Source organism: Lepisma saccharinum, chromosome 6 (assembly GCF_977018435.1).
Source record: "Lepisma saccharinum chromosome 6, izLepSacc3.1, whole genome shotgun sequence".
In the NCBI taxonomy this organism is placed as follows: domain Eukaryota; kingdom Metazoa; phylum Arthropoda; class Insecta; order Zygentoma; family Lepismatidae; genus Lepisma; species Lepisma saccharinum.
Genome location: NC_139234.1, coordinates 9315888 through 9334220, shown reverse-complemented (window position 1 = coordinate 9334220; position 18333 = coordinate 9315888). Strand labels below are relative to the sequence as shown.

The window sequence follows — 18333 nt, the reverse complement described above, 5'->3', positions numbered from 1 at the left end:
TAAACTGCTACAAGATTTTGCATTATGGCTACTTATTATGTTGTACAGCAGTAACTTCACTTAATTCTTTTCTACGCAAATCCAACTCTTCTTAACTTCACGCTTATATGATCAGAAATAAGGTTTTGCCGCTACCCAAGGGGGACACTCCGGTTTGGCACCCCGCCCCTCAATGCGGTGTCCTGGTCTCAAGCTTTTATTTCTTTCGGATATGAACATGAAAGTCATAGTTCATCACTGTAGAGCCCGGATTTGTAAGCGAGATGCATATTCTTTTCCAGACTTCTAATGGTAAGGAGAAAGGTTATACTTCGTATTACATACCTTGATGAGCTATTTAACTAAGGTTGAAAGTGTTTATAAATGCTTATTTCTGCAGGAAAAGGTTATGCTTGCTTATTTTATGATTTTGGTTTAAAATAGCATATTTTACTCAAATCCGTCATATTTCAATCCTATTTCAATCACACGACGGCATCGGGATGACGAGATCAATGCTTCTAAATAGCCGCACGAGAGAATCGGCATCCTAGAAAAGATGCAGTGCATCCATAATCATTTTTTCCAAATTACCTGATATTATAACACAGTTGAAAGCTCGAAATAATACATTGCAACATTCGCTTTCTCTCATTGATGAAATTTCAGTAACGTTGGCTTCAGAAACTCACGGTGTTGCTAAAATTGTGTCCGACAAACTCAGTCAGGTATTACTGAAAAATCCCGGTTACAAAACACTATGTCAAATTTATAAAAATATTTCTGGTGAAGAAACAGACATTGAAGAGGATTTCACCGAAGAAGAACTGTGGTGTTTTTCACATGCGCCTGTGATGTCATGCTACGTGGAAAGAACATTTTCACTGTACAAATCATTCTTCACTGACAGACACAGGAGCTTCACACAAGAAAATCTCAGGATGACCTTCCTTACATACTGTAACAGCTTTGAATAAGGTAAGAGATCTAATAAACAAATGTTTTTTTCAGATTTTCCTGTATTTGTCTATGCTTATTTTGGTGCTTATTTTTCATGTTTTGTGCTTATTAACTTGCTTATTTTACTGTTTGATTGTGCTTATAAATCAGGGCCCTATTAATCAGTATGTCTTCATCTTCGAATTCGCCACTTTTGGCGAAGGTGAGAACGGGATACTCCCAAAAGATCACGCATGCCCAGGTCAGGACTCAAACACGGAATCTTCGATGGCGAGTCTGGAAGTTGACCATCTAAAGCACTAGGCCTGAGAGACGTCAGTAATCATAAGAATTCATAATACATTGGAAACATGCCTTCCCAAATTTATCCTAGTCCTTTTGGCGTCGTCTGTTACCTTGTGACACTGTTCTGTCTTTTTTTTCAACTTTTACAAGAGAAAAATGAATGTTTATTTACTGGTTGCATCAAAACTGAATCGGTGGCATTTACCATATGGGTGTGTATGCTGAAGTAAAGAGCAAAAATACATTTATATTCGACTCAAGGCCCCAGAGGGGCAACTATGTTTTCCATAACTACACATTTTTCATCTACGTGCTACATGGCCCATAATGTCGATTCAATGACAGAATCGTGCGAATATTATGAATACCCTAATTACATACGTACATTCGTATTTTTTTTATGGTACGTCGCTTTTTTTTTACCTATTTAGATAGTTCGTTACAATTGGGATGAATGATGAGTATTTTCTGTAATTTTCGCATTATCCTGCACCTTTTGTCCAATCGCGGGGACAAGGATGAATGTTGAGTAATTTTTGAACGATATCTTCTGATTTTACGTCGCTTTCTGTTTTACGAAGAACCCGATATCTATTAACCTGAAGAGGTAAATGAATGAACTTAAATAATCGAAATAATACTAACAAAAAGTATCTTATCCCGTGGAGAAAAAGGAGTATACCTAGCAGGCACGTATCTAGAAATATATATATTTTTGGAGGGGTCCGAACCAAGTGTCCCAGAAATAATAATAGTAATAATGATGTTTAAATGAAAACAATTAAATTATAATTAAATTAAATATTAATTAAAATATGTAAATTTATTAAAATTTCATTTTTATTATTGTAAGAATACTTTAAAAAATGGTATATTATCTAGTTTGGGTGTACTTAAGATCGCCAAATTTGTATAAAAACAAGGAAATTAATGTCAAGTAGATAAAGAATTGAATATTTATTGAATGATAAAAAATGATGTTCCTGATAATGTTTTATGCATATTTTCACAAGTAGTAGTGTGAATAAATATTCTTTGGTACTGTCCCTCAAAGCAGTATAATAGTCCTTGTCTTCCAAATTCGTAGGAAATAAATAATCATCGATTACAGTACAACTGCTAAAAAGTACATGTTCATTATTTTATTTGCATACTTGGTTAGTCTTTCGTGGGGGTCCGGACCCCCACTTAAATACGTCAATGATACATACCTACGTAATTTCTGTAAAACTGCAGTGGCGTTATATCTTCTGCAAAAATCAGCTATGGTAACATTACACTCCATTCAATTCTTTCCTTCTACCATTTAAACGCCCTTCACAATTCACATCGTCGTTATTATCTCGACAAATGCAGAATATTATCACTTTAGCAAAGTAGTTTACATTTTATTTTTCGTGCAATCGCGTTTAGTTTTTTGCAGTCTGCATTGGGAGATTCCTGATAAAATGTGCAAGGAAATAATGGCAACTTTAATCCATAATCTTGTACAGTGAGGTTGTGTTCCAACAACAAACCGTTACAAATTCCCCGCGTCACTCGACAAGTTCTCCGATTTATCTAATTCGAGTACGGCTGGAACTGTTAACTGACACTAAAGCCAAGCCAAGCACCCAGGCATTACTCTCTACGAAACAAGTGTGTTTTCCTCAAATAAATAAATCCCACCGAAGAGAAGAGCACAGGCGCATGAATATTAGGACTTCTTGTGATGAAAGAAGTGTTGAATTAAAAGTGTGTGCGCCGTAACATTTACATTAATTCACAGTGTCTAGGATGAAAACACTCATGTAACTTTATCGAAACGAAAAATGCATATACGAGACTAAAATTCACCACAAATAATGGAACTAGATTTATGAGAGGAGGTAGCAAGGAAGCGGTGTATGTGCGCCGAGATAAGAGGGTAGGGGTAGTTTTAAAAGTTGTTACAATCCAAGTAAATTTACAGCTGTATTACTCCAGGATTGAAGTGTATTTTTGTTGTGGTTTTGAGCTAAACATTCAGAGAATCTTTCGATCAATTAATACCTAATGTAGCTCGTCAGGCTTCGATTTGTACGTAATTAAAAACATCGAATGAAACTGACATTGTGTTTCGTATTCGTAAGTTAGTTTCATTAAAAGGCCTCGTAAATTGTAATATATCTTGGTGTTTAAAAATGATTAGTGTAAATTACAGTGAATAGCGTGTTTTAGTGTGCGTAAAGCGTGTAGTGATATGTTACAAGTGTTGGTCTTAGCGTATTTAGTGCTACTGTATTGGAAAACACAACGAAGCTTCACGTACTACAGTATGTAACATTCTTATTCGTACACACGGATTTTCAAAGAAAATGCTTTAATATCTGAAATTGTTTCTTTACAATTCAATAACTAATATCATTAGGAACATAAAATCTTACCCAAATTCTGTATAACCAATGACAATAATAAATTAAATGAAACTGAAAGAGAAACATGCCATTTTTTGTACAACTTTTCTATTCGTACACTTAATAATATAACAGAAAAAAGTATATTCAGAGCAAATTGGCTGACAGTTCTAATACTTTGATGCGTATCCTTTGGCTTTAATTACTGCTTGACACCTGTTCTTCATAGAAATAACCAGTTTCCAACATGTTTCAGAGCTTATTTTATTCCACTCGGCTTGCACAACAGTTTTCAACTCTCGTTTGGACTTGACGCCTGCTTTATGGAATCGCCTCTTCAAAATTGCCCATAAATGCTCAATGGGATTTAAGTCTGGACTTCCATATTAGCCAATTCATGTTAACTCGCGCCTTATGCTTACTCTTGTTGGAATCTGTAGATAGGCGGCATGTCCATTTTTTGGGCACTCTGCTTTACATTGTTCTTCAATATGTCCCAATAGACATATGCATCCATGATACCAACACCTTTGGACGACATACAGCCCCAAATCATTAATGACCCACCACCGTGTTTAACTGTTGGAACTGTGTTAATGTCATCATTGTCTTTATTTGATTTTCTCCAGACTCTATTTATCCAATCTGACCCGTATGGACTCGTCTGACCATATAACACTATCCCAAAATTCGTGGTCCTTGTGGATGTGATCTTTCGCGAATGAAAGTCTATTCCTGCGATTCACTTTATTTACATACGGTTTCTTTCGTGGTATTTTGCCATGATATCCATGCTTCCACAAGGCACGTCGGACAGTTTGATCGGACATCATCTTGCCAGCAATATTTTCTACTAACGGTCGTAACTGAGGAACACTTAGTCGGGGGTTTTATCGCATTCTTTTTAAAATAAAGCGTTCATTCAACAGTCTCTCTTTTGGTTTTCTCGTCACATTCTGTTTTGAACCTTCCTCTCTTAATTTGTTTACTAGGTATTGAACTGTGGAGTGTGATTTGTTGACGGTTTGTCCAATTTTTCTTAACGAATAATCTGTAAGGGCCAAATTTATAATAACATCCTTCAGATCGGAACTAAGTTCCTTCACCTTGCCCATTTAGAACACGCTGATAGATAGACGATAGGCCTACAACGATACCTACGCCAGCATTCTGCTTGACGGGGAGCGCGCCTGCATGTTCAAACTTGTTACGAAGTTGCAAACTGCACGAAATCGCCCGAATAGCGGTGGCGCTGTATGCGAGGAAGATTGAAACTCTTGCCTGTACGAATAACAATGTTGCATGAAACAGCGTGTTTTTATCTTTTTACACAAATTATATGCTCTGTTTATACACTTTGAACATACATTTTTATTGACATTTGTTGGTGAAACCTTCATTAACATTAATTTCCAGGTACATATGAAAATGATTAAATTTACTAGTAGATATGACATTTTTCCTTCGGAAATTCTATTTGTACGAATAACAATGTTACATACTGTATAACGGCGCACGCTTTTAGAAGGAACATGAGTTCGGCCAATACCCAGCCAGTGCTACTGCGCTGTTGCCAAACTAACTGCTAGCGCAAGGGAAGGACAGAAAATTCGCGATGTGTCCATTATTTTGATAATGCATGCACAGTATATATGAGTACAGTGAAATAATATAGTGAATATTTCTACACAGGATTATGATATCAAATCACTGTAGCATATACGAGAAACCCATACCTGAAAGAAGCTTGAAGGAATTTATTCATCACCGCTCTCGTCGTCTTCCTCGGTCTCCGTGTCACTCATTTCCGAGTCACTCTCCTGGAGGTTAATGATTAGATTTTGCACCCTTGGTGCCTGTACTCCTGGTGCTAGGTTTCGAGAGTGACGTTATTTAAAATAAAAAGAACACAGGGAACACACACTATCGCACGAAAGGGCTGTATTTAATCTTTTCACAAACTGTTCTTTGTGGCGCACGAGTGAACGATAAGCGAATAACTTTACACCGGCCTTGCTACGAAAACGCTGAACTCAAACTGACCCAGACTTTCAATGTTCGAGAACGCCGTGAACAATGAAGGGTCATTGTTTATATCGAGGCGAATTTAACACCCACAGTTTTCCCTAGACACAACAACTCAGCTGCGTCAACACGGTGGCAACGAATAAAACAGGCGGAAGGAAATGATAGGTGATGTTTCCCTTGTTTCTTCAAGGAACGATAACTCCGGCTGTAGGCGACGGAAATTCATGGGACTTGGACAGTCAGATTCAAAATGTATTTCCCCATCTTATGATGAACCTTAATGTGGCGAATTTTATGAAAAATTCTTGCGCGCAAGAAAAATACAGAACACGGCTTTTAACTTCCGCGCCGCAGTCTCCTAACTGTACGACGTTGCACTCCTGCCATTGGCTGATCGTTTCGCACACCCTCTGCGTGGCCCCGCCCGATATCGCTTCTAAAAGCGTGCGTCGTTATAGATCATAGTAGTTCGTCTGCAGGACGTAGACGGAACAAGGTAAGATTATTTTTAACATTTCTATTGCTCTAAATTTATAAATGAGAATATTCACAATGCTATAATATTTTCACAGATAATGTAAATTGAAGAGTATGATTTTTCGGAAAGAAAACAAGATTTTTCGAAAAAAAAACAAAGTTAAATATAAGGTCATGCAAAGGATCCATTACTTGTAATGCACCATGGGAATTAGTAGACGTGGATCAAACCATGAAGAAGATGATCTTATGTGGTGTTTTATTTCGTCCCTTGTTCTTAAACTTTGTTCCACTCTTGCATTTTTTCTCGTTCTATGTGTTAATATTATATTATATTGTATTGTGGCCAGTCAGTGCGTCATTTCCCCTCGTATACTGCGACTGAAACATGTAATTGATCACTTAGTCAACCATTACATACGTAATAAAACGTGAATCTTACACTAGGAAATGTACACAATAAATTACGTTCAATTTTGGTAAAAAATTGAAACGATATCAGATCAAATGACTGACGCCTTAGAGACAGCAGTGATTTTCTTATATTCTGTGCCTCCCCCATTGGTGTGGTGGTAACGTCGCGTCTTGTAATCAAGGTGTCCCAAGTTCGATAACCGGTGGGAGGCCAATTGCACAGTGGTTCGGATCACATTTTAAAATGAATGTTCAGACCGATTAGCCTATCTGAGCATAAAGTGGACTTAAAACAAACCCCGATGTCTGAGCTTATTCAGACCCGGATGTTTATATGTTGAGCTGTGGCTATCGAACACCGTGAGGCCTCCCTATATAATAATGACTTTTAGGGTTTAGTTTACCACATTTCAGATGTTGCTTGTTTTATTGCACAGCAGACCTGATTATATATATAATCATTGTTATTTTTTATTGTTTTGTTATTTCTTGCCTTTCTATTCTTTAACAACCAGTTATTCATCTTGGCTGTCTTTAAAAGTGTATCAGTGCAATACTTTCTCGTTTGCCATGCCTCTTGTTGTCATGTGTTAAACTGTTTTAGAGGCAGAATGTGTGGTGTGTGTGTAAGTGTGTATGTGTGTGTGTAGCATTCGCTAATCTTGTAACGAATTCTTACTTTTCTTTCTCATACTACTGAGATGCGACAATTCAGTTTCTTTTTTTTTTTTTTTTTTTGTTTTTACCGATAGGCTAATTGGGACTGGACCTACATTTTAACGTGTAATCCGAGCCACAACCCCGGACACCATGATAACAAGGCGAAGACATTACAACTAAGCCATCATCGGGGAGGCCCTGCTAGGCCTTTTTCCCTTTTCAAAGCAATATTTTCCCAAGTGTCCAGTCACGGTCTCCAAGCCGAAAACTTCGGTGACGAGATTGTGAGTGCAGTAAATTATGGTGACGATTCATTTTATATCCCTTCTATATCCACGAGATTCGGATGCGGTCCCGCAGTTCCCCACGTGCAACAGAACTTGCACTCCGATTTATCAAGCATCGGTGACTCAGTTTGTTTCCTACTAAGATATAACCCATCTCTGGCGGGTGCGACATGCAGTTACGCCTCTCGTGGAACACGGGGAGAGGGGGAGGAAGGAGGTTCGCATAATAAATATTTGCCAGTTCCCGTCTGCAGGAGAAGGGAGGAGGGGATGCAGTGTGGTTCTTCGAGAATTTCCAATAACTGCTCTTGTGGTATTCCCCTCAAATATTAAAAATTAGCAACCAGATGTCGTATATCCCTCCTAATCCCCCTTCAGTACCACACTGGAGTGATGTAAATGCAGTTGAAAATTCCTCCCACAAGTGCTAATCCTGGATCCATCATCCTCTATATTATTGGGTACCTAGGGCCCGTACCCAGGGGAGGGGCCATGCCCCCCTAGAACTATGAAATATTTCAGTATGAATTTATAAAAAGCTACGAAAATAACCGACGATTTTTTAATTTTGTCCTTGCATAAGGGAATGTGTTCGTTGTGTAGAGATGCAGGTTCCAGAAGTCTGGAGTTTGCAACATTGGGTACTTTTAGTTTTATAATCACTGATGCAAGGCTTCCAGTAGTGTCGGCGATTAGGACGGGGGGCGTGGAGGGCAGTTGCCCCAACCACTACCCCCCCACCCACTTTTGACTCTGCACTATGGCCTCTTGATGATAAAGGCAAATTTTCGCTACTGGCTACCAGACGAAAATGTCTCGTTCTTTTTTGTTAACTCACATTTAGATTTATTTATTATGATTATAACTGCTAATATGTATCAACACATTTTAATATATATACATTTTCGTATCTCGCCCCTCCCCCCAAAAAAATTCTGGTATGGGCCTGCTGGGGATTAAAGGCTGTGTCGTCCCAATAGTGCTGTGCTTGTTACACAGTCACTACATCTGTATGTTCTGTATTAACTAAGCTATCGTGTTATTTGCTATAACTTCTTTAACTCGGGAATTTATTTTATCAGTTCGATGATTTGAAATTGTAGAGAATGTTGCAATGTAATACGTGGTAAAGCCATTTCCCCAGTTTCTGTAAATAACTCATATCATATAATATCAGACAAATGCATCACAGCTGTCTTTTGGTTGGGTTCATAGTTCGTTGGTTGGGTACTAACTTCCAACAGCTAGCTTCTGCTGTGGAAAGACCTTCCTTGGATTTGCTCAAGCAGTCCCTTTCTCAGAGTCACCAAAGCGGGGGTAAATCTTGGTTGGGTTATGCCATACCAGTAGCGGCTATTAGCTCCTTCCCCTCAGTTTTGGAACCCAATCCCCGCCACTGGCGTTAGTATACCAGCCTAATCATAAAAGTCTAAAATATTTGAATCTTATGAAGATATAATAATATACCTAAATTTTCAATACAAAAGGCTTTTCGGTATCCTTGACCTATGTACCTCGGCTAGAAAATTAAAAACTTTGCTTGGTTTATGTGGCTTATGTAAGTTTTCTATTGAATTTGGCTGGCGTAGAGACTGGAGTTGTAGTGGAGTAACGTGTGGTTTTAACTGGTATTTTTTCCTTACTTGTGGTTTCCGCGTCTTGAAACATATTGCTATGGTACATAAAGAATTTTAAAAATCTATCTAAGATTAAAAATGAACATAATTCTGCAAGTGGTGCAGTCGGTAATGCATCCTGCCTTTTCCTTTCAGAAAGGCCAGTGGTAAGACAATTCAAAATAAACTTAGAATTGAAATAAAGTCACGCAAAACATTTGCTCATAACAAATGGAGGTTCTTATGAAGATTACATTTTTAAAAAAAATTGGTTTCGTAAATCATAATCTTGTCCATTACTGTTGAAACGCACAGAAATGTAACTTAATTTCGTTTGGTTACAGCTACCGGAACTCGAGAAAGTAACTTCTTCCAAACTCTGCTCGTTTTATTTTATTTGTTAGTTTCAGACGTGTCTGAGCTGCCCCCCCGTGGCGGAGTGGTTAGCATATCACGCTACGACGCCAAGGGTGCCGGGTTCGAATCCCGGCATGGGCATGGATGTTTATGAGTGTCCATTCATCAATTTCAATATATCATCACTCATCCCCATCTTCGCAAATTAGCCAAAAGTGGCACAAGAAGCGAAGTAAAATAAAGCAAGTCAATCAATCAATTAGACGTGTCTGAGGTGATGCGTAAATTTTAAAAGTCAAAAGTGGTAATTTCTGTGTTAATTGACGACTTGGTGTTACTTTTCTAAGTCCTGTTGATGAAGGGGAGAGGGGGGAATGCTAAATACCAGAAATGAAACCGAAAATAATAAACCACCTACCTTCCCTGCACCTGTCCTGACGGAAAAACACCGACTGTCCAATTTTCTCCGCTGAACTCTTCGACTGGCCATTCTGGAAGCTCTCCGCTCCCGACCGTGGAGCCTTGTTGACGTCCTGGTTCCTGAAGGCGCTCAGGGGAACGTTCCCCGGGAAAGCCGGAAGTAATCCTGGACCGAAAACTTCCTCGGACCTTGTGACACTGCGGTCGCTCTGCCTAGGTGGCGCTGACAAGATAGAGGGAGCCACCACGATTACAGGCTCCCGGGAGTCCGTCGGAGGGGATTCCTTTCTTCTTTCTGTCGACTCTCTGCAAGAAAACATTTGAAAATGAGTTTCTCAATAACAATTTGCACAAAAAAAATCAATGTTCCTAAAACCTTAGATACACTTCAAAACAATTACAAATATATAAATTGCGTTCAACGATTCCTTAATGCTATTCACAATGTACACACATCGGCAAAAGAAAAAGTCTGTAATAGTATGATGATAATGAATTGAAATAATAACGTCAATAAGCAGAGGGCACTGCCTGCTTCGAACCAACATAGTTTCAATCCAACAAAACAACACAGAATGTAAAATACAAAAGTAATGAAAATAGCTGTGGACAATTTGCCTACTATTATCTTTGCCGTTGACTGTACGAGGGGAAGGTCAGTAAATACTTCACAAACTGATGTGTGATAGCTGAAAATAGTAGTGGGTTGGGTAGTTTCTAAAGGCGTCGCTAGATAGCAGACACACGCATGGGCTGCTCAGTTTAAAAATGTAGACCATACTCGAGGGTACGTGGAGATGGTACCAGCGGAGGAGATGATTCGAGTTGACAGATAGCATAGCAACTGCAATGGGGTGTTCTCCCCATGTTTTAGCCAACAGCATAATGTCTGAGCGTTTGATGCGCACAATGGCGGCAAACGTTTCGCGGATGATGAAGATGTTGAACGTGTGGTGTGGTTCGGACAGCAGCCAAAATACTTTTATGCAGCAGGCTTTTGGGCACTGGTCAAGCGATTGGATCAGTGTATCAATGCTGGTGAATATTATGTTGAAAAATAAAAACGGTTTTCAAGTAACTATCTTACTTAGTATTTTTTTGTTGGCCGCGGTGGCTCAGTTGGTAACGCGTCTGACTACCATGCTAAAGGTCGGGGGTTCGATCCCCGGGCGGTTCAAATCCGGGAACTTTTCTAACGTTGGAAGCGGCCCCGGGCGCCCACCCAGTGTCGAATAACATGGGTACCTGCGGAAAACCCTGGGGGGTAAAGGCGGTCAGGGGCGTGATGCTGATCACATCACACCCACTAACGACCGGATCAAGAAAGTGTGGGGCGTTACCCCCTATACGCCTTCATGGCGTGGTGCTATTTTCATTACTTTTGTATTTTTTTTACCTTAGTATTTTTTTCATAAACATTTCTTTCTTACCTACTTACTGACTTACCTATGTCTTATATTAGGCATTTTTTATTTTCGTTCACTTCAAAATAATGACAATAAACATGAAATTGCGTTTAACTATTTCTATTTATGTTATTTTATCTTGCTTTTCTGCCACTCTATACTAGTCTTAACGATGAAGATTATAGCTGCATCAGGCCAAGGAAACAAATTAGTTTTCCATTTCTTATGTTTCTTTTTATTCTCTTTTTCACTTTCAGTGTCTATTTCTTAGTGCATTTCTCTCACTCTCTCTTTCTTTTTCCCTTTCCTTATCTATTTCTTTTTACTCTGTTTATCAGTTTCTGTAAAATTGTGTCTCATTCTTCCTCTCTTTGCATTTCTCCCTCTATATATATATCCCTCTGTGTATTCCTGTGATAATTCTCTATTATTTTGAAAATTTCGCAGGTGGTCTATTGGGGTGGGCAGGAGTATGAGTTCGAGCTAATACTGTTTCACGTGCTTGTTTGTTAAATTTTGAAGCATATTTGCATGCATATTTTGCTGTTTTCGGACATATTAATCCTCAGTGTAGAAATAGTAGTGAACAAGAAAAGCGTCACAGCCTGTTCGAAAGAATTAACTTTATTAAGATAAACTGATACAAAATCGTAGATCAGCATTATATACAACGTATTATCTAACATTCTTCTGACAAGATTAAGTGATTATCAGTTACAAACTTTCGGGCTGTAGTTGTATCACGGAATTTCGAAGAGCGGAAAAAGTACGTTTACGGCAGCGTTTGTTAATTTAATTTGAAATAAATGAAAAATTGCAAATGTAACTGAACCAACGGACACAGCAAGTATGCACAGAAATAAATGAACCTGGGTAAAACATTTGAATTTTCATGAAATTTTATGCAAGAAAATCTTCCCCACACACACATGAATTCGCAAAACTTCAAAATTCTTATTAGTGGCGCATTGCACTTGCATTCTTAATGTCAATATTTCTAAGATATAACTGTGATGCAACCGTGGACCGTGAGGATGATCAATAAACTTTAATAGGTATTATTCAGAAAACAATCCCCAACGAAATGAAATCATAAATTCGCCACGCACGTTGAGGTATCGAGCGGTGTATCTACTATTTACAAGTACTTGCTTAGTTAAAACAGCCAATTTGAATTCCCTTCCCCCTTCTTTGCGTTTACGAAAAGAGCAAGATCTGTATTTCTTCGATTTTTCAACTGAAATTTTTTATAAAAAATTGAAAATAAATTACACTTGGTTTTGATTCAATATGTGTAGGACTGAGCCGATATCACTTTCAACCGATACTCTTAACTATTCCCACCGATATCTATACCGATCCTTGAAAATTTTAACAATTAAAAGTTGTTCAAAATATTTTATTAATATTAGGGCCTCTTTCCCGGTGTCAAATGCTCCATAAATGCTCGAACGACATTTATTTCAGAAAAACTCAGTCAGTAAACACGTTCGCGGTTGAGCCCAGAGTGGGCATAGTATGAAAGGTTCACTCCAGTGTGAGTGGCGTATCTAGTTTCTTATTGAAAATCTTGGACTGTGGAGCGCAGTGGTTCCCAACCTTTTTTTGCTCACGGCGCACTGTACTATGTAGTGAGATCCCGCGGTACACTAACGTACTAGTTGGCCACAGTGGTGACTGACCTTCGACTTGGCAACAGCACAGCTTGCCTTCACAAGTCAGTTGTTTGTAGGCTGGCAGTCGTAACGTCTTTTTGACCGGGTTCTGGTGTTATTTAGCTTCAGTATGGATAAGTTTTTGATGGAAAGGAGGAAAGTTGAAGATGAGACAGTTACGGAATCATTGAGCAGTGACAAAAGTGCGAACGAACCAATTCTAAGTGCAAGTGACGTGAAAACAGCAAAGGGCGCCGTAGAACCTGCTGGAACAAGAAAGTTATTTAAACTTTGGATTTACGTTCAGCGGACCTGAAAACTGTCCTGTACCAGAATGTACCTAGTCTTACCATAAATACTGTCCCAAAGTTGTAAGTAAATAGACACAAAATGGTGAGTGATATTGTAATATCAGAATAACATGAGGTGCATGGGTGCATTATGAACCAAAATCACAAATAATTATTCGAAATGGCCACCTTTAGCACTGACACACTTCTGAAGTCTTTGTGGCCACGCATCAATTGAATTACGCAACACATCGACTGGAAAATGAGCAACTGCCTTCACAAGATACCGACCGCTTTAAACTTTCAATATTGGGATGTCTCTTCTTCCAAGCCATCTCCTGAAGCTTGGACCACAATTTGTAGTCCAAAGGGTATAGGTCCGGACTTGCAGAAGGCCAATCTGAAGTGGAAATGAAGTCTGGAACATTTGCTATGAGGGCACGCTCCATTTCTGTGAAAAAGGGGTAAAAACATCAGCCAAAGTGTACAAGCAGACAGTGCTTGAGAAACTATGCAAGAATCTTACCGACACCATCTTCCATGGAGAGAACTGGAGCTTCCAGCAGGACTCAGCCCCAGCACATAAAGCACGCACCACCCAGCAGTGGTTGGAGGCAAATGTTCCAGACTTCATTTCCACGTCAGATTGGCCCCCTGCCAGTCCAGACTTAAACCCTTCGGACTACAAATTGTGGTCCAAGCTTCAGGAGATGGCTTGCAAGAAGAGACATCCCAATATTGACAGTTTAAAGAGGTCTCTTCAGAAGGCAGCTGCGGAGTTTCCACTTGATGTGTTGCGTAATTCCATTGATGAGTGGCCACGAAGACTTCAGAAGTGTGTCAGTGCTAAAGGTGGCCATTTCGAATAATTATTTGTGATTTTGGTTCATAATGCATCCATGCATCTCATGTTATTCTGATATTACAATATCTCTCCTCATTTTGTGTCTATTTACTTACAACTTTGGGACAGTATTTATGATAAGACTAGGTATTGTGTGCGGAGTAAAACTAAGCAACGAATCCATGGTTCCTAGTAAAAACAAGATTTTCTCTTCAAAACTGAGTTATAAATTAATTTAAATGTAGTTAACTTTGTCTATGCAGAATGTACAAACTAAAAGCCAATGTAATCTACGCATATAATACGTGTAGAACTGTAGACAATGCATGTGGATCGAGTAAGTTACGACGACAAATCGACTGCGTAAAAAAAAAGATAAGAACTATTTTAGCCGATTGTTGACATCGGAAAAAAAGCAAGCAAAAGTTATGGTAAGTAGAGCAAGTATTGCTGAAAAAGCACTACTGGCCAGTTATAAAGTTGACGAAATAGTAGCGGAAAAAATGCAGCACCACACTATCGCAGAAGACGTAATTTTACCTGCCTGCAAAGAAATTGTGAAATAGATGTTAGGTGACAGCGCCGAGAAGGAAATATCCTTGGTTCCTTTGTCAAACAATACTATATCCCGGCGGATTGATATCATGTCTTCAGATATCCAGTGCCATGTACATGAAAAGCTAAGCGACGGTCGAGTATTTTCACTACAGATCGATGAGTCAACTGATATAAGTAAGAAATGTCAATTACTGAGTTAAATCAGATTTGTTGATGAGGATTCCATTACTGAACAATTTCTTTCATGTACTGAATTGCCATCAACGTCAACCGGAGCAGATGTGTATAATTGTATATCCAGTGTCTTGGAACAAAATGGGCTGTCCTGGAAAAATTGTCTTTCTGTTTGTACAGACGGTGCACCAGCAATGACTGGAAGATTCAAAGGATTTGTTTCAAGACTGAAACAAGATTTTCCGAATGTTGGTTCAACACATTACTTCATACATCTTGAGGCTCTAATGACAAAGACTATTCCAACCGAACTTCAAAGTGTTTTAGACTCAGTCGTTAGCATTGTGAATTTCGTTAAGTCTAGGCCTCTTAAGACAAGACTTCTGAAACAAATGTGCCACGAAGCGGGATCTCAACATGATACTTTGGTTCTCCATACTGAGATCCGCTGGTTGTCAAAAGGTAAAGTTCTGGAGGGATTTTATGAGCTGAGAGAAGAGCTATTAAATTTTGTTTACCGTCGAAAAGCCAGACTTCGCTGCTCTGTTGAATGACGAGGAGTGGTGTGCAAAGGTAGCCTACTTGTCTGATATTTCTCGCTATTTAAATTACCTAAATAAGAGTATGCAAGGAAAGCAAGAAAACGTGCTGACGTCAACTGATAAACTCAACGGGTTCTTCAAAATCTTGGAATATAGAAATAACATGTGGAGAAGAAAAATCTTCGAGGCAGATCCGCAGGGGAATATTACATCGCAACTAATTTAAAATCACCTCGTGTCTGTTCAGAATAACATGGCACAATATTTCCCCTCCATCAATGTCGACAATTATGATTGAGTGCGTAATCCTTATGATATGCCCCCAGAATCAACCACCGAATTACCGAGTACCCAGCAATAGCAGCGGAAGCAGTTAATACCCTGTTAGATTTTTCAACCACCTACTTGTGTGAACTGGGCTTTTCCGCACTAACAAACATCAAAAACAAGAAGCGAGAGAGACTTCTCTCAGTTGAACAGGAAATGCGTGTGTGTTTGTCTTCAAATCCACCACGAATTGAACTTTTTTGTAAGAAGTAACAACCTCAAGTGTCTCATTAATAATTCAAATGTTTTTCTTTGAAGCTTTAGCTTATCTGTTAGCAAATACATCACCTGTAAAATAAGTTAATTTCTTGAATATTATTTAAATGTATATTGAATATTATTCACTTGTTCTTTGCGTAACAATAAATATTGTGTTATTAAGCGAAATTATTTTAATAATTTTTACCAGCAATATCACAAAGTCTACGAAGTTTTGCGGCACACCTGGAGATTCTCGCGGAACAGTAGTGTGCCGCGGCACACACGTTGGGAACCACTGGTGTAGCGGAAAGGTGCTCCTAAACGGCACCGTGTGAAAATAAACATTTGCATCGATCATTTTGAAGTGCTGAGAGAGTATAAAAATGGCTGTTATGTTATCTACAATGTAATTGAACACAGAAGATTTGTTAATACTGACGATTACAGCAACAGAATAGTCCAAGGAGATTCCTTGAGAGGAAGCAATTACAACATTACATAAGATTTTCCTCTTTTTTCCGTTTTATCGTCATTAGAAGGAAGAACAGCACATTATCTCAAGTGGGGAGGGAAAGCTGCAGATGTGTAAACTGTTATAAGATATTCTATAAAAACTTACTTAAAGCATGGCACATCCTTTGTTCTTTCAAGCCCATCAGTGTAGCCATATGCTAAAAATACAACTGTCATTGTGAAACGTACGTCCGACACGATGAAATGCAACTTGCACTTACACACAACGTTGTTAGCTCGGAGGACTCAGACATAACACCTATCGTGATCAACTGACTCATTAACCAGCTTCTCAATCAAGTGTTCTCCACATGGGACTGGACGCTGATGTTGCGCTCTTCATTTCTATGTCACATCTTTATCCAGAATTCGCAGAAACTGCCATCTGCTTTTCAACCTCTCTGATCAACATACTGAAAGCAACCAGTGGAGGTTCTTGAGAACGTATGGATTCGAGGACAAACTAATATCCTGCGGTCTGTTATCGGTAAACAGGTTCAGCAAGTAAAATTCGTGCAGATGGGGGGTTCTTATCGCAAGCAAAGAAAGGCACACCTGGCCTGCTTAACCTGCTAGGAAAATGGCGGCGATAACTCCAACGTCTGCAACTTAAGTGTGACTAAATTGTTGGTAAGATGTAAAGAAATATGGGAACCAAACGGGTTTTTCTTGTACCTTGTATTAGACTTCAATTCAACCGAGTCATCGGTTAGGTCTTTTTTTTTTTTTTTTTTTTTTACGCAGTCGATTTGTCGTCGTAACTTACTCGATCCACATGCATTGTCTACAGTTCTACACGTATTATATGCGTATATTACATTGGCTTTTAGTTTGTATATTCTGCATAGACAAAGTTAACTACATTTAAATTAATTTATAACTCAGTTTTGAAGAGAAAATCTTGTTTTTTAACCATGCTAATTCAAATATCTTTTCAATTTACTAGGAACCATGGATTCGTTGCTTAGTTTTTCTCCGCACACAACACATTCTGGTACAGGACAGTTTTCAGGTCCGCTGAACGTAAATCCAAAGTTTAAATAACTTTCTTGGTACTTACGGATTGTTCAAGCAGGTTCTACGGCGCCCTTTGCTGTTTTCACGTCACTTGCCCTTAGAATTGGTTCGTTCGCACTTTTGTCACTGCTCAATGATTCTTCAACTTTCCTCCTTTCCACCAAAAACTTATCCATACTGAAGCTAAATAACACCAGAACCCGGTCAAAAAGTCGTTACGACTGCCAGCCTACAAACAACTGACTTGTGAAGGCAAGCTGTGCTGTTGCCAAGTCGAAGGTCAGTCACCACTGTGGCCAACTAGTACGTTAGTGTACCGCGGGATCTCACTACATAGTACAGTGCGCCGTGAGCAAAAAAAGGTTGGGAACCACTGACATAGACTACATTGTCTACGAGCTTTGCAGAGTCTACATTGCGTATACGTACATTTAGGAAATTGTCGTTTACTGTATCAAGTATGGCTGCTTCTATTGTACCTCTAAGTGTCTCCGATAACTTTGGCACTATCGATATTCCTTCGTTTAAACGTTCACACCTTTCGATATATCCTACACCTGTGTCGCCCTCGTCGATGCTTTCTAATCAGTCGTTGCATTTAATTGTACAATTTGATGAATCCAATAAACGAATATGATGATTAATAACTTAATCCTTTGATAATCCAGTCATGTGTGTAAACTGTATAACAATGAAAAACACTGAAACTGCGTTTAATGCTGTACATTTCAAAACAATGTTCGTAAAACCATAAGTCGGATTCTTTTTCCTGCGTGTTTCACATAAAAACAAGAGACAAGGGTCACACGAAATGTTTCATTATGTAAAAGCTTCACTGTGATAAGAAAGAAAACAAGCTATCTCGCGGACATGGAACTGCTTTGGTTCTAATTATTGAACATAAAATATACAGAAATATTTGTAAACCCACTAGGTTTTTCCAGAAAA

General features: G+C 38.8%; 1 protein-coding gene across 6 annotated transcripts in view; it reads right to left on the bottom strand.

Moving 5' to 3' along the window:
- LOC145988546 (uncharacterized) overlaps positions 1-18333 on the bottom strand; it is a 193963-nt gene that overhangs the window by 50799 nt on the left and 124831 nt on the right. For all 6 annotated transcript variants that reach the window (XM_083123468.1, XM_083123466.1, XM_083123471.1 and 3 more), the window contains exon 5: positions 9857-10164. In XM_083123468.1, coding sequence (XP_082979594.1) covers positions 9857-10164 — 308 coding nt within the window. The remainder of the gene's footprint in view (positions 1-9856; positions 10165-18333) is intronic.